Raw genomic sequence first — 22710 nt, 5'->3', positions numbered from 1 at the left:
CCCACTCTTGGGCATCTATCCGGACAAAGCTCTACTTAAAAGAGACACATGCACCCGCATGTTCATTGCAGCACTATTCACAATAGCCAGGACATGGAAACAATCCAAATGTCCATCGACAGATGATTGGATTCGGAAGAGGTGGTATATATACACAATGGAATACTACTCAGCCATAAAAAAGGATGACATCATGCCATTGGCAGCAACATGGATGGAACTAGAGAATCTCATCCTGAGTGAAATGAGCCAGAAAGACAAAGACAAATACCATATGATATCACTTATAACTGGAATCTACTATCCAGCACAAATGAACATCTCCTCAGAAAAGAAAATCATGGACTTGGAGAAGAGACTTGTGGCTGCCTGATGGGAGGGGGAGGGAGTGGGAGGGATCGGGAGCTTGGGGTTATCAGACACAACTTAGAATAGATTTACAAGGAGATCCTGCTGAATAGCATTCAGAACTATGTTTAGATACTCATGTTGCAACAGAAGAAAGGGTAGGGGAAAAATGTAATTGTAATGTATACATGTAAGGATAACCTGACCCCCTTGCTGTACAGTGGGAAAATAAAAATAAAAAAAAGAAAAAAAAATAAAATAAAATAAAATTAAGTTCTCATCTTCAAAGCTACCAGTTTCATCTTGAATACTGTTAGTAAAGTCATACATCTTTAAAATACATAAATGGTTTTCTCATCCTTTAGTTCTTCGACATTCCTTTTTTAACACTAGACTATAGGTAACCCAGTGCAAGCTGCCCTTTCTCCCCTTAGGAAGTTGAGTGTTTCTTCAAATGATGTCAATGATGCCAGACACCTGAAGCACTTGAAACACTTTGGAAACTGTCTTCAGAGATAAATCTTTACCAATGACTTATTTACAATTATTTACTTTCCTATACCTTAAGTGTTCAAGATAAAATATGAGGATTTAGTCCCTATGCACTCGAAACTCCTCACTCCCATCCCTACTATATACTAGACAATTGCAATAATCTCAAACAATTGCTACATTAAAAATATAAAACTGACAGAACACTGTAAACCTGTGATAATGGAAGAAAATAAAAATCATTTAAAAAAATAAAATAAAAATGTAACTACATTAATAAAAGGGTAACTTCAAGGAAAGTTTAAACTCTAAATTATACCATTCAGGGAGTTCTGTACTCTGATTTCTGCTTAATTTTTAGACTTCATTTAATCCTCACAAAACCCAAAGAGAAGTTAATATTATCATCTCCATTTTAAAAGTAAGTATACTGGAGTACCCATCCTTGCATAGGGGAAACGAATCTGACCAGAAACCATGAGGTTGGAGTTTGATCCCAGGCCTCGCTCAGTGGGTTAAGGATCTGGCGTTGCCATGAGCTGTGGTGTAGGTCACAGATGTGGCTCAAATCTGGCGTTGCTGTGGCTGTGGCATAGACCTGCAGCTGTAGCTCTGATTTGACCCCTAACCTGGGAACCTCCATATGCCACGGGGGCAACTCTAAAAAGACAAAAGACCAAAAAAAAAAAAAGTGAATATACCAAGACTTAAAAAAGTTAAGTAACTTACCTACTACTGAATAGCAGGAAATGGTAGAGCTAAGATTAGAACCAAGAGCTACCTGACACTAAAGCTTTGGCTTTTAACTGTATCCCTAATAATTACCATTTTTTTAAGTAGTAAAATAGATGTAATTTAATTATCTCATGATATATTTACTTTATGAGGGTTTAGTTAATGAGCGGCACTATAATGAGCTAAAATCCACCTCAGAAAACAGATGCTCTACAATAGATAGAAGACTTTTTATAAGTAAATGAAAGTCTTGTTTTTCAAATCTATCATACCATTTCCTTTTTAGGTTGGTCTCTCTGCCCAAAAATACTCTAAAATTATAATTTCCTGGCAAGGAGCTTTAAAGGAAAGGAAGTTGAGATTTTTTTTTTCTCCTTCCCTCACACTTTGGAGTCTTTCATTTTTATTTTCTAAGAATTTTTTCACTTACCCTCAACTGGAAAGTGACATGATTCCTTTTAATTTCTTGTAACAAACTATATGAAGTCAACAAATGCTGAAATATACTCCCCAACCCTAAAGACAGGGTACTGCATTTACTTTCTTCATAACTCGTTTTTCAAAAAACACAAATCCGGAGTTCCCGTCTTGGCGCAGTGGTTAACGAATCTGACTAGGAACCATGAGGTTGCGGGTTCGGTCCCTGCCCTTGCTCAGTGGGTTAACGATCCAGCGTTGCTGTGAGCTGTGGTGTAGGTTGCAGACGCGGCTCGGATCCCGCATTGCTGTGGCTCTGGCGTAGGCCGGTGACTACAGCTCCGATTCAACACCTAGCCTGGGAACCTCCATATGCCGCGGGAGCGGCCCAAGAAATAGCAACAACAACAACAACAACAAAAAGACAAAAAGACAAAAAGACAAAAAAAAAAAAAAAAAAAACACAAATCCAGGAAATGTAGACAATAAAAAAAAAAAAGCACATTTGAAAATGCTCTAACATATTCACAGCCTACTAAAATAATAATTAAAAGTAGGAGTTTTCATTGTGGCTCAGTGGGTTAAGAACCCAACAAAGTGTCCATGAGGATGCAGGTACAAACTTTGTCCTCACTCAGTGGGTTAAAGATCTGGCATCGTTGCAAGCTACAGCAGAGGTCACATATGCAGCTTGACCCTTGTTGCTGTGGCTGTGGCACAGGCCAGCAAGCTGCAGTTCTCATTCAATCCCAGGCCCAGGAACTTCCATATGCTTCAGGTGCAGCTAAAAAGAAGAAAATAAAAGAAAAACACTTTAAAAATTAGAAGTAATTGTATAAGAAACATGTAGACCTGTAAGTCTTGTATTATTTAATCCAATAAATAAAGACCCTTAACAACCGCAAACCCGCAGCAAATATAATACTCAATGGAGAAAAGCTGAAAGTCTTCCCTCTAAAATCTAGAACAAGACAAGTTTGCCCACTCTCACCACTTTTATTCAACATAGTATTGGAAGTCCTAGCCACAGCTATCAGAAAAACAAAAGAAATAAAAGGTATCCAAATTGGAAGATAAGAGGTGAAATTGTCACTATATACAGATGACATGATACTGTGTATAGAAAATCCTAAGGACTCCACACAAAAACTACTCCAACTGATCAACAAATTCAGCAAAGTAGCAGGATATAAGATTAACATGCAGAAATCAGTTGCATTTCTATATGCTAACAATGAAATAGTAGAAAAGGAATACAAAAATACAATACCTTTTAAAATTGCACACACGTGGAGTTCCCGTCGTGGCGCAGTGGTTAACGAATCCAACTAGGAACTATGAGGTTGCGGGTTCAGTCCCTGCCCTTGCTCAGTGGGTTAACGATCCGGCGTTGCCGTGAGCTGTGGTGTAGGTTGCAGACGGGGCTCGGATTCCGCGTTGCTGTGGTTCTGGCTTAGGCTGGCGGCTACAGCTCTGATTCGACTCCTAGCCTGGGAACCTCCATATGCTGTGGGAGCGGCCCAAAGAAATAGCAAAAAATAAATAAAAAAATAAAAAATAAAATTGCACACACAAAAATCAAATACCTAGGAATAAACCTGACCAAGGAGATGAGAGACTTACATGCCGAGAACTATAAAACATTAATCAAGGAAATTTAAGAGCATTCAAAGAAATGGAAAGATATTCCATGCTCCTGGGTTGCAAGAATTAATATTGTAAAAATGGCCATTTCTACCCAAAGCAGTCTACAGATTCAATGCAATCCCTACCAAATTACCCATGACATTTTTCACAATCCAAAAATTTATAGGCAACCACAAAGGACCCAGAATTGCCAAAGCAATCCTGAGGAACAAAAACCAAGCAGCAGGCATAACTCTCCCAGACTTCAGGCAATATTACAGAGCCACAGTCATCAAAACAGTGTGGTACTGGTACCAAAACAGACATACAGACCAATGGAACAGAAGAGAGAACCCAGAAATAAACTCAGACACCTATGGTCAATTAATCTTTGACAAAGGAGGCAAGAACATAAAATGGGGGAAAGACAGTCTTTTCAGCAGGTGGTGCTGGGAAACCTGGACAGCCACACGTAAATCAATGAAGCTGGAACACACCCTCACACCATGCACAAAAATAAGCTCAAAACGGCTTAAAGACAAACATAAGACAAGATACCATCAAACTCCTAGAAGAGAACAGAGGCAAAACATTCTCAGATATCAACCTTACAAGTGTTTTCTTGGGTCAGACACTCAAGGAAGCAGAAATAAAAGCAAAAATAAACCAAGGGGACCTAATCAAATTGACCGGCTTTTGCACAGCAAAGGAAATCATTAAAAAAAAAAAAAAAGACAACAACGGAATGGGAGAAAATATTTTCAAATGATGCAACTGACAAGGGCTTAATCTCTATAAAAACACCTTACACAAACCAACAGCAAAAAAAAAAAAAAAACCCAACAACCCAACTGAAAAATGGGCAAAAGGCCTGAAGAGATATTTCTCCAAAGAAGATATACAGATGGCCAACAGGCACATGAAAGGATGCTCAACGTCACTAATTATTAGAAAAATGCAAATCAGGGCTACAGTGAGGTACCACCTCACACCAGTTGGAATGGCCATCAATCACTAACAAGTCAACAAATAACAAAGGCTGGGGAGGGTGTGGAGAAAAGGCGACCCTCCTACACTGTTGGAAGTACTATGGAAAACTGCATGGGAGTACCTCAGAAAACTAAATATAGAAATACCATATGACCCAGAATCCCATTCTTGGGCATATATCCAGACAAAACTTTCATTGAAAAAAGTACATGCACCCGTGTGCTCACTGTAGTGTTAGTCACAACAGCCAAGACACGGAAATAACCTAAATGTCCATCCACAGATGAATGGATTAAGAACATGTGGCATATATACAAAATGGAGTACTACTTAGCCATAAAAAATAATGCCATTTCATACCAAGTGAAGTGAGTCAGGAGAAAGACAAATACCATATGATATCACTTATACCTGGAATCTAATATACAGCACAAATGAACCTTTCCACAGAAAAGAAACTCATGGACTTGGAGAAAAGACTTGTGGTTCCCAAGGTGGAGGGGAAGGAATGGGATGGACTGGGAGTCTGAGGTTAAGAGACGCAAACTACTGCATTTGGAGTAGATGGGCAATGAGATCCTGCTGAATAGCAGAGGGAACTATATCTGGTCACTTAGGATGGAACATGATGGAGGATAATTTGAGAAAAAGAATGTATATGTGTGTGTGTGTGTGTGTGTGTGTGAGACTGGGTGACTTTGCTGTGCAGAATAAATTGACAGAACACTGTAAACCAACTATAATGGAAAAAATAAAAATCATTTTTTAAAAAATAGAAAAAAAAGTTTTAACAACCATACCTAGATTTGAGAACTAAAAAGGGAATAGAATCTTTAACTGATCATTAAAAGATACCTCTACATGAAACTTGCCAAGGTCTACTCATGAACCTACCATACAAAAAATCCACTATGATTTGTGCTAAAGAGACTACATACGCTTAAGATCTGAACTTACTCATATGTATTCCTCCTCATTTATTTCCCTACACCTCAAATTTTGAAAATATGAGGGTTTAGTCTCTATACACTCTCAACTCCTCACTCCCATCCTTAGAAGAATATTAGATTAACTGCAATAATTCCAAACATTAAGGCATTAATTAAATGTAAAACTACAATAATAAAAGTGTAACATCAAGGAAAGTTCAAACTCTAACAATACTAATATTTGGATCATTCAATGAGTTCTGTATTTTGATTTCTGCCTAATTTTTACAGGCTTTCATAAATAGAAGTGGGGGACAGGGCTGTAGAGACAGTGGCTGTTTTCAGCTATTTGTAGAGATGGACACTATTTTGCTTGATTTTTCGGGGCAGTCTGATTACTTACACAGCAATAGCACATAGGAAGCCACTTCTCAGGATTTCCATGACATCCTTTGTAAATAAGTTAAGGGGAGGAAACTGAGAAATAGTTGATTCTGATGCTTTGTGAAAATAATTTTTGCTTTTTTTTAAAATTGAGATTATTTTTACCAGTTTGACTTTTTTTTTTTTTTTTTTTTTTTTTTTTTGGCCATGCCTGCAGCACATGGAAGTTACCAGGCCAGAAATGGAACCCATGCCATGGCAGTGACCTGGGCTGCTGTGCCACAAAGCAACACCCCTGTTTGATTTTCTTTTTTTTTTTTTTTTTTTTTTTCCATTTTTGGCCACCCTGCAGCATATGGAGTTCCCAGGCCTAGGATCATATCTGAACCACAGTCATGACCTAAGCCACAGCAGCAACAACACAAGATCCCCAACCCACTGTGCTGGGCTGGGGATTGAACCTGTGACCAAAGACACTGCCAATCCTGTTGCACCACAGCAGTAATTCCTGATTTTTTTTTAAGAAATAAAAATAAAATTTTAAAATTCTAGTTGTGTCTAATACATAAAAAGATCAATCATCATAAGAAAGATAAATAGGCTAAATAGTTAAACCACAGAAATTAAAAGTAAACTACTACAAATGTAATGTCACTATATTTGAACAAGTATATAAAAATACCTCTGAAACTCCAACTCACTTTGGTAATACTATGAGTCCTAAAAATCTGAGTTAAGCTCCAGAACGACAGATTTTTTTTTTCCTTTTCTTTTTTTTTTTTTTCTTTCTTTCTGTTTTTTAGGGCCACACCTGCAGCATATGGAAGTTCTCTGGCTAGGGATCTAATCGAAGCCTCAGGTGCCAGCCTACACCACAGCCACAGCAACGCCAGATCCGAGCCACATCTGGGACCTACACCACAGCTCATGGCAACACTGAATCCTTAACCCACTGAGCAAGGCCAGAGATTGAACCTGCATCCTCACGGATACTAGTTGGGTTCATTTCCACTAAGCCACAACAGGAACTCCCAAAAGGACAGAAAGTTTTTTAACTTGGGAATTCTGTGAGGTTTTTAAGGTTAAAAAAGACCTTGGGGGGGGGGGGGATTGATGCAAAAAACACCTGGTTATTTTCATATTAAATTTTAGTAATTTAAGAAAGTTTGAGTAAGTTTTTCTCTCCTTCTTCAACGCATAATAATGTTCTTAGTCAAAAGGTGATTTCAAGATGTACCATGAACCAAGAAGAGGACAAGCCTCTGGTAAGCAAAAATGACACAAAGAGCATGTACCGCACTCTGGGAAAAGCAGAGCTACTATTAGCTCAGATTATTCCTAAGATAAGCAGCAGTTTAGAGAAAAGCTTAGCAATGAGAAGTGACAGATGACAGTAAAACACGAGTACAGATTTAGGAAAAAAACAGCTATAAGAAGCAACAAAGCTAACATACCAAAAAGGCATACTTGACTGTTTCTATAAACTAAAACTATGAACAGCTCCATGAACTTTTTTATAGCTTTTTATGAACTAAAATTTATTTTCAAAATAATTTTGAGTAATCAAAAAAAGCAAATGATTTACCTCAGAAGACTGAGTCAAGTGTCCTCACTTTGGAATGAAGTTCCATCAAAACTGGTTGTTTTAAAAGTGTTTTTAAAACATTTTAAGAGTATAATGCCGCGTTGCTGTGGCTCTGGCGTAGGCCGGTGGCTACAGCTCCGATTCAACCCCTAGCCTGGGAACCTCCATATGCTGTGGGAGCGGCCCAAGAAATAGCAACAACAACAACAAAAAAGACAAAAGACAAAAAAAAAAAAAAAAAAAAAAAAAAAAAAGAGTATAATGTTTGAAGTGTTTTACTTCATTTATTTGGAAAATCCATTATGGGAACACCACACTTTCCAGTTATGCTGAAAATCTTTAAAGTTATCACCATATCACTATTTTGGGAGACTGTTTCACGTCACATGACCTTTTTATAAATATTAATTAAAGCTGGCTAATCAGGTGCTATAAATGGGCAGGGTGATCCCATTTTCTTATCATGAACTGGTACTTGATTTCTCTCCTGTCAGAAGAAAAGAGAAAAAGACCTCTGAAGTACAATGAGACTCAAGTGCACTGAAGGAAAACTCAATCTACCAGGAAAAGAATATTATCAAAATACTTTTTTCTCAAGAGTTAATTAATTAGTACATATATTTTTAATTTCCACTGGAATTTTAAGAAATTCCATTGCTTCATATCATGTTTTTTCAAAATTCTTAGGAAATTACACAAACTATAAATAAATTTATTCAGAGCAATCATTTCTCTCACATCTCTTTCTATGATCCAGATTTCACTAATTATCAAAAATGTTTGAATAGATATTATCATTGGAAAATGGTTACTGACTGCTATTTGATTGCAGTGACAGACTAATTCACATACCAACTTACAAGTGCAACCTAATATATTTTAATACAGTAAGTAACTACACCAAAAATAATTCTTTCTAAAGTTAGGACACAGTGGCAAATGTAACTTACCAGCTATGTCACTGAGAGAAATATCTTATTTATTCAAAAGCACAAAAACACTTAACAAGAGGGGCTAATAGTAAAACTAAAAGGGAGTATATCTAATATCTGGATGTGCTTCATTTTACAATTCATCATACTATAGTCAGCTAGGGCTGGATTTAATAAAGCAGCCTCAACAGGCCCTTGAATTTCATTTGTTTGTCCACAGATATACTTTCATATATGCAAGTCAAGAAGGGCCAAAAGGAGTACCTTAAAAAATAAGCCTGAAATCTGATCTATCACTAGTAGTGTTATCTGTCTTGGATTCTTATATTTTCTCTTTTTCATTTAAGAAAAGAAGAAACTAGGTCACCTGAAACATTTAGAGGTGAGAAAGAAGTGAGGCTGGATATTAAGATAACAGTGGGTCAAACTGTAACTAGAGTAAGATAGAGAGAACCAAAGATAAAAATCCACTCTAAACAGTCTCTACCACAGAATCTGTCTATACATGTCCAATTTCTGACTCAAATTTAGAAACATAAATGTATGGTAAAGACTAGACCATAGTTTGAAACAATGAGTCAGTTCTCCTGCCTATAAATAAAACACGATTTTAAATAACACCTTATTAGTGCCCAGGTTAGGGTCTTGAAATACTATCTGTCCCTAAAAGTAGGGCGTACTGGAGAAGGCTGATTCCAGATCTAGGACAGGAGATGGACAAGATGAACCTTGAATATCTTATCACAGCCAACAGCAAAGAAGCTGTCAAAGAGCACTAGGGTCATGTTGTCTCCTGAACAGATTATCACTGATTAAAGGCAGGGCACTTTGAGCTTCAGCAAAAGTAACTGCAATGGATTAAAATCCATCAAATACATCTATATCCATCCACTCATAATCACATTTAAAAATGAAAAAGGAGTTCCCATCGTGGCTAAGTGGTTAATGAATCCGACTAGGAACCATGAGGTTGCGGGTTCGATCTCTGGCCTTGCTCAGTGGGTTAAGGATCTGGCGTTGCCGTGAGCTGTGGTGTAGGTTACAGACGCGGCTCAGATCCCCACGTTGCTGTGGCTCTGGCGTAGGTCAGTGGCTACAGCTCCAATTGGACCCCTAGCCTGGGAACCTCCATGTGTCGCAGGAGTGGCCCAAGAAATGGCAAAAAGACAAGAAAAAAAAAAAAAAAAAAAAAAAAAAAAAAAGAACTGGTCCTCTTTGGAAGAAGAGAGGGATATGATTCATGATTCATTGTCTTGAAAACAGGTAAATAAAGGGAAAGATTCAAGCATTTTCCTCATCTTTCATTTATAAACTATACCACTGCATTAACTAAAGAGAGGATGAGAAAAGTGACTCTCTTCCACACCCACGGAATGCTCAAGTTCCCAGGCCAGGTACTGGACCCAAGCCACAGCAGTGATAACACTAGATCCTTAACCTGCTAGGTGACTAGGGAACTCTGAAAAGTGACTCTATAAAATTATTCCAACTGATAAATGAAAACAAAATGGTGTATTTAGAATTTTACTGTTTTGCAATGCTCAAGGAATTAACAGAAACAAGCATTAACTATCAACAGCTGCTAACATGGCAAAAAAGAGAGGCAACCAGACATTAAGTGACTCGTATAGTCTTACCAAACACCACCTGTAATAATGCCTAAGGGACTGAACTTGAGCCTGATCCAGTCTCTGGATCCGGCTGCCCATTTGCGGGAAATATGGAGGACCAAGGAATATGCTGAACTGTGCCTTGAGCAAGCAATCAGCAAAATCCAAGCTGTGGGAAACTACAATTCAAACAGCCTAGGTTCCTCAACAGGAAAAGAAAAGAGATGGAGGACCAATCTAAAGATTAAAAACAACAACTCATATAAAAGCTATTTTTAATCAATAAGACCAACCTACAGTGTTTAGCAATGCACATTTAAGTTATGACTATAGAAGTCAAGACAATGGTTACATATGGGGAAAGGTGGCTGCGGCTGGGTTTCTAGAGAGGGTGACAAAGTTCTGTTCTTAACTGGTGATTAAAAGGTGTCTTCCATGCAGTAATTCATCAAACCAAAAATTTGTTTTTTACTGATGTTTTATTTTGCAATAAAAAAGTTTAAATAACAGGTCACCTGAACATTCTAACATCTAACAAAGGCTTGGTATGTTTCCCATTCCCTAGTCTAATGTGATGAAAACAAGAGGTTGAAAAAAGAAGTCAGTGCCCATCATATCCTTCCTACCCACTTCTTTTAAGGGAACCACCTAAAATCACATTTTGGGCCAAAGAGACTCATAGTCCTAGAAGTTCAGAATTCTAAGAAAGAGACTATAGATACTCAACCAGTTCCTCTGCCAGCCTTTCTCTATCCCCCAAGTTGCTCAAACCCAAAACCTAGGAGCCAGAATTGACTCCTTTTTCCTCATTCCCCACATTTACTTTATCAGTAAGTCCTTTATTTCTAATTCCAAAATATCACTTAACTCTGTCCACTTCTCTCCATCACCACAGACTTCACCATTTCTAACCAAGAACTACTGCAGTAGCTTCCTCACTTGTTTCCCTGCTTTTATTCTTAACCCTCTACAACTTGTTCTACCCAAAGCAACCAGGGTGATCTTTTAAAAACATAAACTGCTTAAAATTCCACTTACAACCCTTTAATGACAGCCGACTACGCTGACTTAAATCCAAATTCCTTTTCATGGCCTGCTTCATTGAATCCTTGCCCATCTCTCTGACCTCATCTCCAACCACTTTCTCCCATTCTACAGCCCATAGTGGCCTCATTTCAATTCCTCCCACACACTAAACTCTTTCCCACCTCCAGCACTTCTCATAGCTTTTCCCTGTGCCTGAAATACTTCAGAATACTTCTCAACCTCAGGCTCATGGCTTAAATACTATCTACTCTGTGAAGATTCCTTCAACTGCCCTATTAAGCAAGTTCCACCATTTTTCTCTATCAATACATACTGCTTCTACTCTTCAACAGTGTATGTTCTAAGAGGGCCAAGATCTCATCTGTTTCATTTAACAATATACTCAGCATCTGGCATTTAAAAGGCAATCAATTATGCAGAAAAAGTCCAACAACTATTCATGATCAAAACTCTTAACAAAGTGGGTATAGAGGGAACATACCTTAATATAATAAAAGTCATTTACAACAAACCCACAGCAAACATAATACTCAATGGAGAAAAGCTGAAAGTCTTCCCTCTAAAATCTAGAACAAGACAAGTTTGCCCACTCTCACCACTTTTATTCAACATAGTATTGGAAGTCCTAGCCACAGCTATCAGACAAACAAAAGAAATAAAAGGCATCCAAATAGGAAGGGAAGAGGTAAAACTGTCACTGTATGCAGATGACATGATACTGTGTATAGAAAATCCTAAAGACTCCACACAAAAACTACTCGAACTGATCAACAAATTCAGCAAAGTAGCAGGATATAAGATTTTTTTTTTAGGATATAAGATTAATATGCAGAAATCAGTTGCATTTCTATATGCTAACAATGAAATAGTAGAAACGGAATTCAAAAATACAATACCTTTTAAAATTGCACACACAAAAATCAAATACCTAGGAATAAACCTGACCAAGGAGATGAGAGACTTACATGCCGAGAACTATAAAACATTAATCAAGGAAATTTAAGAGCATTCAAAGAAATGGAAAGATATTCCATGCTCCTGGGTTGCAAGAATTAATATTGTAAAAATGGCCATTTCTACCCAAAGCAGTCTACAGATTCAATGCAATCCCTACCAAATTACCCATGACATTTTTCACAATCCAAAAATTTATAGGCAACCACAAAGGACCCAGAATTGCCAAAGCAATCCTGAGGAACAAAAACCAAGCAGCAGGCATAACTCTCCCAGACTTCAGGCAATATTACAGAGCCACAGTCATCAAAACAGTGTGGTACTGGTACCAAAACAGACATACAGACCAATGGAACAGAAGAGAGAACCCAGAAATAAACTCAGACACCTATGGTCAATTAATCTTTGACAAAGGAGGCAAGAACATAAAATGGGGGAAAGACAGTCTTTTCAGCAGGTGGTGCTGGGAAACCTGGACAGCCACACGTAAATCAATGAAGCTGGAACACACCCTCACACCATGCACAAAAATAAGCTCAAAACGGCTTAAAGACAAACATAAGACAAGATACCATCAAACTCCTAGAAGAGAACAGAGGCAAAACATTCTCAGATATCAACCTTACAAGTGTTTTCTTGGGTCAGACACTCAAGGAAGCAGAAATAAAAGCAAAAATAAACCAAGGGGACCTAATCAAATTGACCAGCTTTTGTACAGCAAAGGAAATCATTAAAAAAAAAAAAAAAAAGACAACAACGGAATGGGAGAAAATATTTTCAAATGATGCAACTGACAAGGGCTTAATCTCTAAACTATACTAACAACTTATACAACTCAACGGCAAAAGAGCCAACAACCCAACTGAAAAATGGGCAAAAGGCCTGAAGAGATATTTCTCCAAAGAAGATATACAGATGGCCAAGAGGCACATGAAAAAATGCTCAACATCACTAATTATTAGAGAAGTGCAAATGAAAACTACCAAGAGGTACCACCTCACACTACTCAGAATGGCCATCATTAATAAGTCCACAAAGAACAAATGCTGGAGAGAGTGTGGAGAAAAGGGAACCCTCCTGCACTGTTGGTGGAAAACAGTATGGAGGTTCCTCAGAAATCTATACATAGAACTATCATATGACCCAGCAATCCCACTCTTGGACATATATCTGGACAAAACTCTACTTAAAATAGACACATGCACCTGCATGTTCATTGCAGTACTGTTCACAATAACCAAGACACAGAAACAACTTAAATGTCTATCAACAGATGATTGGATTAATACGATGTGCTATAGATACACAATGGAATACTACTAAGCCATAAAAAAGAACAAAATCATGCCATTTGCAGCAAGATGGATGGAACTAGAGACTCTCATCCTGAGCGAAGTAAGTCAGAAAGAGAAAGACAAATACCATATGATATCACTTATATCTGAAATCTAATATATGGCACAAATGAACCTTTCCACAAAAAAGAAAATCATGGACATGGAGAACAGACTTGTGGTTGCCAAGAGGGAGGGGGAGGGAGTGGGAAGGACTGGGAATTTGGGATTAATAGATGCAAACTATTGTCTTTGTAATGGATAAGCAATGGGATCCTGATGTACAGCACTGGGAACTATGTCTGGTCACTTGTGATGGATTAGGATAATGTAAGAAAAAGAATGTATACATGTATATGTGACTGGGTCAACTCACTGTGCAGTAGAAAATTGACAGAACACTATAAATCAGCTATAATGGAAAAAATAAAGGTCATTATAGGAGTTCCCATCATGGCTCATTGGTTAACGAATCCAACTAGGAACCATGAGGTCGCAGGTTTGATCCCTGGCTTTGCTCAGTGGGTTAAGGATCCGGCTTTGCAGTGAGCTGTGGTGTAGGTTGCAGACGCAGCTTGGATCCTGCATGTCTCACAGGCCTGTGGCTACAGCTCTGATTAGACCCCTAGCCTGGGAACCTCCATATGCCACAGGTGCAGCCCTAGAAGAGACAAAAAGACCAAAAAAAAAGAAAAAAAAAAAGTCATTATAAAAAAAAAAAAGGTAATCATTTAATAATTACTGAATATATGAATAAATGAGCAAATTAATGAATTCAAGGATGACAGCCAATCAGTGAGTAAAGAAAGTCAGTTTTCAGAAAGAAAAAGGAGAATGGGTCAACCCAGAAGACTGGAAAAATAACGTGGCTCCAGGGAGAAAGAGTCAAGAAAAGTTGAGGTAGGCTCCTACAGAGTCGCTGCTTTTTCCTGGGTCCCAGTGCACATAAAACCTTGTGTGCTCCCTCCAAGAGTGGAGAGTCTGTTCCCCCCAGTCCTGTGGAGCTCCCACACTCAAGGTACACTGGCCTACAACTCCAAATACTCTCGGGGTTCCTTCTCTGAAGGCCAGACCCCCAGGCTAGGGAGCCTGATATGGGGCTCCGAACTCTTACTCCTATGGGTGAAACTCTGTGACATAATTATTTTCCAGTTTGTGGGTCACCCACCCAGCAGGTAAGGAATTTGATTACATCACAAAAGCACCCCCTACTGTCTTGCTGTGGTTTCCTCTTTGTCTTTAGGTAGAGAATATCCTTTTTGTTAGGTTCCAGTCTTTTTTTGTCACTGCTTGTTCAGTAGTTAGTTGTGATTTTTGTATTTTCAGGAGAGGAGGTGAGCTCAAGTCCTTTTACTCTGCCATCTTGTCTCCCCTCCCTACATTCTATATTTTGAATAGAGAAACTACTCATAGAATCACACATGCTCAACAATTTCCCCAATTTTGTAAGTGTGTATGTGTATAATCAAGACACTAATATTTATATCAACATATCTGAAAAATTTATCTTGCGTCTTTACTAAGATGTCTGTTATCATATAAAATCTATAGACTAATTCAGAACTCACATACAATACTACCATGTGTACGACTGTATTATCATTAATGCTAAGAGCTTTCTGCAATTCTCATTTATCTATTAAGTCATTTTTTTAAGATGTATCCTTTGATGTACTTTTAAGCAGTTCAAGGTAATCTGTACCTTAATTTCATGGCATGCAAACAATGGACTTATTTTTAATTTTCGTACATATCCGTTTACATATATGTTACTTTCATTTATTCGACTTAAGAGTCTACATAGAAAAAAAGCTGTAAGAAGACATTTCAAATATAGACTCTTTGTTCTATAACATGAGCTGAAAGTTTCTTCAAATCAGAATAATCCTAACATATGAGGCAATTCAAACAAAATCACAACAGGAAAGAAGCTTGGGAATAAAAAAGAAAATTTATATCAGATAGTATAAATTTTCTCTTTAGAAGAAAAAGCCAAAGACCTTTGGTAGATAGAGAGGGTGGAGCTGGTAGGGAGTCAGAAATTGAGGTCATCATAATTACAGTGGGATATTTCCAGTGCATGGGGTCATTCTAAACCAGAAGGCAAAAGAACTTTTGCCTCAAAGAAACCTTCATGAACTACATTTTCCTTTACAAACTCTGTCAGTCACCATGGGTAATTTCTCATTTTCCCATACTTTAATTGGGACATATAAAAAGTGTTCAAAATACAGTCATTTCTAAATAATGGTTTTCTCTCTTCCCTTTACCTCTCCTCTTTTTAGACTCTTAAAAATATCTCTATTATATGTACAGCTCGTGACAATTATACCACTCTGAATTCCTTTGGCAATGCCCTCATCAAGCTTTTAGGTATCAGGAAGAGTGTTGAAAATGAAAGGTTTCCTCACTGTAACAACTACATACACCAACAATGTTTTTCCAAACTACAGATCACAACTGATTTTCAAACTGCAGATCACATCATGAAAATAATTTGGTGGGTCATGAATAGCAACTTTTCAATGAACTCGATCAGAATTAAAAATAGAAAAATATCAGAAAACATGGCAGAAAGTACATTTCATGAAAATCCTATTTTAATTTATATATATATATATATATATATATATTGGTCTGTACTGGGTCTCATCATTAGAATTTTTTTTAAAAAATTCAAAGTGAGAATATATGATGGCCTGATGTGACAGAACCTCTAGCTCTACACAGACTTCTTTGAAACCAGAAACATTAAATTCTAAGCACATTCCCCCCCATAAACAAATGAGAAGTGCTCAATTTAAACCAATTATTATTAAAGCTTCACTAATACACATTTCTGGAATGCATACAAGAATTTTTTGGGATTACTTCAGAAAAAAAATTTCAACCTAGCTGTGTTTAACATATGTTTACCTTTTTCTTTACATTTCCAACAAATTCCAAAAGTACTAGTATATGCTCTATCTCGGCCCCTTAAAGAACAATAGATAAATTAATCATTGCCTAGAGTTGAATAAGATGGAGTTTATCTCCTTTTTGAATGTGCAGCTGGGGTTTGCTCACCAGGAACTGCTCCAAATGTTGTCATACTCCTCTCTCCAGGAAGGAAAAGCCAATTGATTGTTCCCATTTACAGGGCCTAAATCAATTCTAATGGAGTTGGTGCCATCCTGGATTAACCAAGAAAAGCCAAAGTGAGGACAGATATGCTTTAGGGACCAAGTCATTAATGCAAAGAAATGCTCCTGTTTGCTGGATTATTCTCCCACTGGACCACTTAGAACACCTCTTCCACTTGCCTGCCTCTAAAGTTGGAAGATTCCCCCAACTCCCTGAGGCCACTGCCTTTGTTTTTAAGAGTTCTTCAAGTTCATCTTCTTAAAGACAACTCCAGCTCCCCAGATTGTGAATCTCTCTGATAATAAGCACACAAGAATTTTACTTTCTAACATTTATCTCTGTTCCTAATTTCCAGCCTAAGGTCAGAGCCACTGATGCTACAGGCAGATATGGGTTCTTCATGCTGAGGAACATATAATTACCTTCTACCTTACCCTTCTATACCCTTTTCCCTTTACCTTGGCTTTTTCATTCCATGATAATCTATCTTCTGACTGATAATCCATTCACTCAGAGCAATACTTTCTTTCCCTTATGAAATGATTGTTTTCTTACCTTCACTCTTCATCTGTGTGAATGCACTTTGTAACCCTAACATTTTGACTTTGATCTTCAACTATACGTCCTCCAAACTAACTACCTTTTCACAGTAAAAAAAAAAAAAAAATTGCCATAGAATCCAACTATAGCTGAAATCAAAGAACCCTCCTTATCTTGAGAGTAAATAAGGTAAAGGAGTTTACTTTCTTATTATCCATCCAGTGTTTTCACTGTTCCACATTGACTTGTCCTCCAATTATAACTTAATCAATGAATTTTTAATTTTAAATAATTATTAATCTTATAACCTAACAGGAATAAGGCCTATTTGGCAAAGTCTATCTTTCCAGCAAAGATATTCCATCCTCTCTTTGACAAGTACTGGGTATAACTACCTACCCTCCAGCAGCAAGTGTTCTCATGCTGCCCATCTATCTATCATAAGAGACCTACCTTCCCTTCTATGAATGTTCTACTTGGAGAAGAGCCTGTGTTTGGTCACTTCCCCTTTTACCTACCAAAACTTACCTATTCTGTGATCATTTCTTTGCCATCCAGTAGTTTCCCTACAAAGCAATCTGATAAGCTCAACCTACCAAAATACTAACAATTAATAACCATTTAATGGATTTCTCTTCTCAGATGGACTTCATTTCAATAAGGACTTTTAAAGCCCTCTGTGACAGAACTGTTAAGGAAATCTGGGGAATCTAAAGGCCATTCTGATCCTCAAGTCAGTGCCATGGGTGACCACATCTATTGCCTATGTTTAACACGAGCCTTGTTGGGGAGACCAAATCAATAATGTGAAGGTAAGAGGGACCTAACAGACCATCCAGTCACTAGATTCTCAGATCTGGCTGCACACTGGAATCTCTAACTCCCAGATGATACCCAAAGAAGGAAATTTCAAAGTCAGTGACAAAGCTGGGCCTAACACCCAGGCCCAATGCTATGTCAGATATATTAGAACAGTACATTGAAAGTATAAAGACAAGTATGGAAATGACAAATACACAATTCGGAACAGTGACAACCCTTTGGGGGTTGGGAGGGGATGCAACTGAGAAGAAATATACTTAGGGGGCTTCAATTGCATTGGAGATATTTTATTTCTAGAGCTGGGTAATGACAGGTAAGTATTTACTAAATTAGTCCCCATTATCTTTTGGATGTCTAAAATTCTGAAATTAAAAAAAGAACAATTTGAAGATGAATACTCAAATGGACATCATATGAGGAATACAGAGAGGTATCTTAGGCTAGATTGTACTCAAATAAGATACTTTATGAAGCAGGTCTTGAAGAATGAATAAAACATAGATTACTGGCAAAAGATAACAAAAACTTTTCTAAAGGAAACACAAAGGCAAAGGTGGAAGTACCTAGCCTATAACCTACTTAAAGAACAACAGGGAAACTTTAGAAGGGCAGATTCAGCTTGGAGAAGTAACTAAAGGCTGGGGGTTAAAGTTGAGAACAAGTGAGGGGGGACCTTGTCAACTAATGAGCCCCAATCCAAAAAAAATAAAAAGAGTAGAATGACTAAAGTAATGTTTTAGCAAAATAAATCAGAAGCCACATGCAGGATGAACTAAAGCAGCGTTCTGTGAATCGTTAGGTTCTGTAGGACCCCAAAAGGAGAACAGAAGGAAATAAGGCACTGGGAACCAGGTTCTGGTGCCCTGACTCTACTCCAAAGAACGCCCTTGTGCTGTTGAAATATTTCTGCTATTAAAATTTTTTGATAATCACTGGATTACAGTGCCTAATTGGAAAGCACCGCTATAAATCAACAGTGAGGATCTTAAAACCCTGGAATGGGGTAGTAGGCATGGAAATTAAAGTGGGGGGGAAATGAATCCACAGACTTTTTGATGAAAAATTTGACAGGATCTAGTGACAAACTAAATAGGATAATGAAAGAATGGAGCTACATGAAAAAATCAAAAATACTAACTGAGCACACAGACTTGATCATCAGTAACATACATGTGACCATGTAAAAATGTCTGCACCTTAAGTAAGTGCTACTCAAGGCAGAAAATAAAAGTGGCATTCTTACAGGGATTAAGAAGAAAACAAGCAAAAGGGACCAGAAGATTATAGAAAGAGATGACCACCACATCATGGAATGCTAAGAAAGCAAGAGAGAGTTCTGAAAAAGAGGCATCACTGTCTATAATGAGAGGGTGCACAACCCTTGGAGCCCATCAGGCCCAGGGTTCTGGCACCTTCTCCACCTGATCAAGTTATTTAATCTCTCCAGGCTTCATTTAATAAAGAAAATATAAAGAAATAACTAACATATTATGAATCACTGTGCTAAGTGCTTTACATATGACCTCATTTTTCTCCTCAAATCACACTTTACAGATGAAGAAATTTAAGTCTGACCTAGCATAGTCAGCTACAGAGCCAAGATTCCTATTTCTTGGGACAATAAAGTATAAAAATGTAAACACAGGCATTCCCTGATGGCCTAGCAGTTAAGGATTCAGCACTGTCACTGCTGGGGTTTAGGTTCAATCCCTAGCCCAGGAACTTCCATATGCCTGGAGGGCACAGCCAAAAAAAAAAAAAAAAAAAAGAATGCATATATAAAATTCCTGGCAAATAGTAAGACCTCAAAAAAAGGCAGCTATATTTCATTATTAGAGGGTAATGATTAAGGGGGAAACACAAAACCTCACTGTCGGTTATCCCTGCCATAGCCTTCTACGTGACGAACTCTCTTAGTTTCTTGCCTATAAAACAGGATTAATGTCTGTAATCCTAACGACTCTATAGGGCTGCTATAAAGATTAAATGATATTACAAAAAAGAAAATGTTATGAAAAAATATGAAGAGATATTCAAATACATGGGATTGCCACATATCTTTAGCTCTTTAAAAATGCTTTCCTGGATCAACATGTCTCTCTGAAAAGAGCTAAAAATAAGTTGCTCAAATGTGTAACCACCACTTTGAAAAGTATAAGTCAGCATGGAATGCTGACATATACTACACACACCTCCCCCCACCCCTCCAGGCTCTCCCGTGTCCCTGCAGGGGCAGGGGTTCTCCAACACCCAGAGTGAAACTCTGATAACTTAGAGCAGAGCTAATCCATACAGAGCTTCTACTTCCATTCAGAGCTGTTCACCTTGGCCTTAAAGTACTATCGCCAAGGTGCCCCTTACAGCCATTCAGAAACAAAATGGGGGAAAAACTGTATCCAGTTTTCTTCTATAGTATTAAAACTGGGTACCCAATCAATATTAGAATTGGGATATTGTAGAATGCCAGAAAAGAATCTATCAAGGGCTCTGCATGACAGCAGGTCTCTTTTGGAAACTTCTCCACAACCCCCCTTTCGCACCTGAACAGATGGTTTCCAAGCCTCAAGGCTCACATGTCCAGTGACACAATTCACAACAGCTCACAGAGTTTCTATCTTTTTAATTATTTCATGTTCTTGAATATACCACCTTTCACTTAAACTCTCTAGGTATCAAAACACTCTAGTCCTCACCAAAAGCATCATCTGGGAGAGAGATTAATACTCTTATTTTATAAATGAAAAATGAAAGACTTAAATGTTTTATCCAATATCAGTGGACTGATTCATTGTTGGGTGTGGGGACGCACACTGAGAATAAATATCTATGGAAAGCCTTGATTTAGCTTCCCAAGAGCACTTCAAATATCAGTTCAAAAGTATCTACTGTGTACTCTTACACATCCAGTATATCAAAGAATAAATATAAACAGTAAATATCAAAGCATCACTGTTTTTACATGCTAAAAAAAAACAAACAAAAAAAACCAAACCTGTATGGGGGGTGGGGTTCTAATTTAAGATTTCTGTCTTGCATCCATAAATACTTTTGAACGTGTGGAGGAAGGGGGAGGAACACCTGTCAGTGCAGCACATCTACAATAAGTTTTACAGACACTGTAGCTAACACACTGTAGCTATTAATATTTAATTCCTTGAAGTGTAAGTAAACAGCCCGCTTTCTCAAAAAAAGGGGGGTGCATATTATGGAAAACATTTGACAAGAAAGCCTATAGTAAGAAGTCCAATAATTTCCTAGTTTTACGTCCCCCAGCTTCGTGAACTTGCCACGAGGGAAAACTCTGCCCGCCCCAGGAGTCCAGCCGCTGGGCGCCCGGCGCTGCCCACCGACTTTCCACGCGCTCCAGGCCCGGCGGGCCGCAGGGGAAACGAGACTCGGCCTCCCTCAGGGTCCCCTCGCCGCACGGACCGACGCGGCCCTACACTCGGACCGGCCTCGAGACCCCCGGAACTCCAGGCTCCCGGCCCGGCAGTCAGGGAAGGGGTCGCGATCCAGCCCGGCCTAGCGGCCCCCGCCCAGCGGCCGCCGGCACCGCCTCCCTCCTTCTCCTTGCTCCCCGCGTTCGTTACCTCTTGGGCGCCGGCGGCTGCTCCATGGCGGCCGGGGGCAGAAGGAGGGACCAGGTGGGCGGCGAAGGCCGGAGTCGGGCAAGGAGCCGAGGAACCGGCCAGCCGAGCCCAGGGAACCACAGAGGGAAACTCCAGGAACTCGGACCAACTTTCCCGTAACTCCGCGGCGGATCCCCCTCCCGCTTGCGAAAGCGGCTCCTCCCGGCCCGCCCCGCCCCTCCGCCGGGGGCCGCAGTCCTGGGAGGGTGGGCGGAGCCGGCCGCGGCCCAGGCGTGGTAGGCGGAGCCAGGCGCCGGGGAGGGCTGCCAGTGGGCGGGGCCGGGGGCGGAGGCAAGGGGCCAGCCACTGGGCGGGGAGGAGAGAAAAGGAGCTGGGATTGGAATGGGGAGAGGGTGAGGCCTAGTCGGGTCCCAGAGCCTCTGCTTGCTGGCCTGGGGCATTCCTTTGAAGTGGGCCAAAGCTGCCGCTCCTCACTTGCCTTCATTGCTTTTGCCCCAATCAGATTTGACTCATTTCACTGGATTTCTCAAGAATACCTCCCAAACATCTTCAGCAGCCTTTTGAAGTACTAGCTGCCGACACTTCCCTCTCTAGTTCTCTTTATAATTATTGGTTATGTTTTCCCCCAGCCATCCCCCACTACGAGGGGTGCTTCTGGAAGTTCTTGTTTGATTTTAATTGTGGACAAACTCCTCGCAATAATTATGTCTAATTACAAAGAAAATAATTACTGCAGTGAGATCTCTCATGCACTGGATTCAGTGCACTGCTGGCAAACCTGTCACAGATTATGGTACATAGAAAAGTACTCAAGAAGAGTTTCTTTCCTTCCCTTTTGCCACCCTCACCCTCACCTGTCCCCAAGACATTTGTAATTTGACTCCTTCATGCATCCATATTGTGTGTGTACCATTTAACCTTAAATTTCATCTATAGAGGGTTTTTTGTTTTTTTGTTTTTCTTTTCTTTTTTTTTTTTTTAGGGCCTCACCCACAGCATATGGCCAGGCTAGGGGTTGAATCAGAGGTGTAGCTGCTGGCCTACACCACAGCCACAGCAACACAGGATCCAAGGCACATCTGTGACCTTCTCCACAGCTCACAGCAACACCAGATCCTTAACCCACTGAGCAAGGTCAGGGATCAAACCTGTGTCCTCATGGATACAAGCCTGCTTCGTTAACTGCTGAGCCATAACAGGAACTCCTATAGGTATCTTTCTTATGACCTTACATGGTGCTATGTAATGACCT

At 39.1% G+C, this 22710-nt stretch overlaps 1 protein-coding gene across 2 annotated transcripts in view; it reads right to left on the bottom strand.

Annotated features, from left to right (window-relative positions):
- Positions 1 to 21719, bottom strand: part of STK3 (serine/threonine kinase 3) — a 294976-nt gene extending 273257 nt beyond the window's left edge. Inside the window, exon 1 of one of the 2 annotated variants that reach the window (XM_005655350.3) lies at positions 21459 to 21719. In XM_005655350.3, coding sequence (XP_005655407.3) covers positions 21459 to 21484 — 26 coding nt within the window. In that variant the 5' untranslated portion in view covers positions 21485 to 21719. The remainder of the gene's footprint in view (positions 1 to 21458) is intronic. The other variant, XM_021089060.1, reaches the window with a different exon arrangement.

The sequence above is a fragment of the Sus scrofa genome, chromosome 4, assembly GCF_000003025.6.
Source record: "Sus scrofa isolate TJ Tabasco breed Duroc chromosome 4, Sscrofa11.1, whole genome shotgun sequence".
Taxonomy (NCBI): Eukaryota; Metazoa; Chordata; class Mammalia; order Artiodactyla; family Suidae; genus Sus; species Sus scrofa.
The sequence above is the reverse complement of the archived record's forward strand: the minus strand, read 5'-3'. Positions and strand labels throughout refer to the sequence as shown.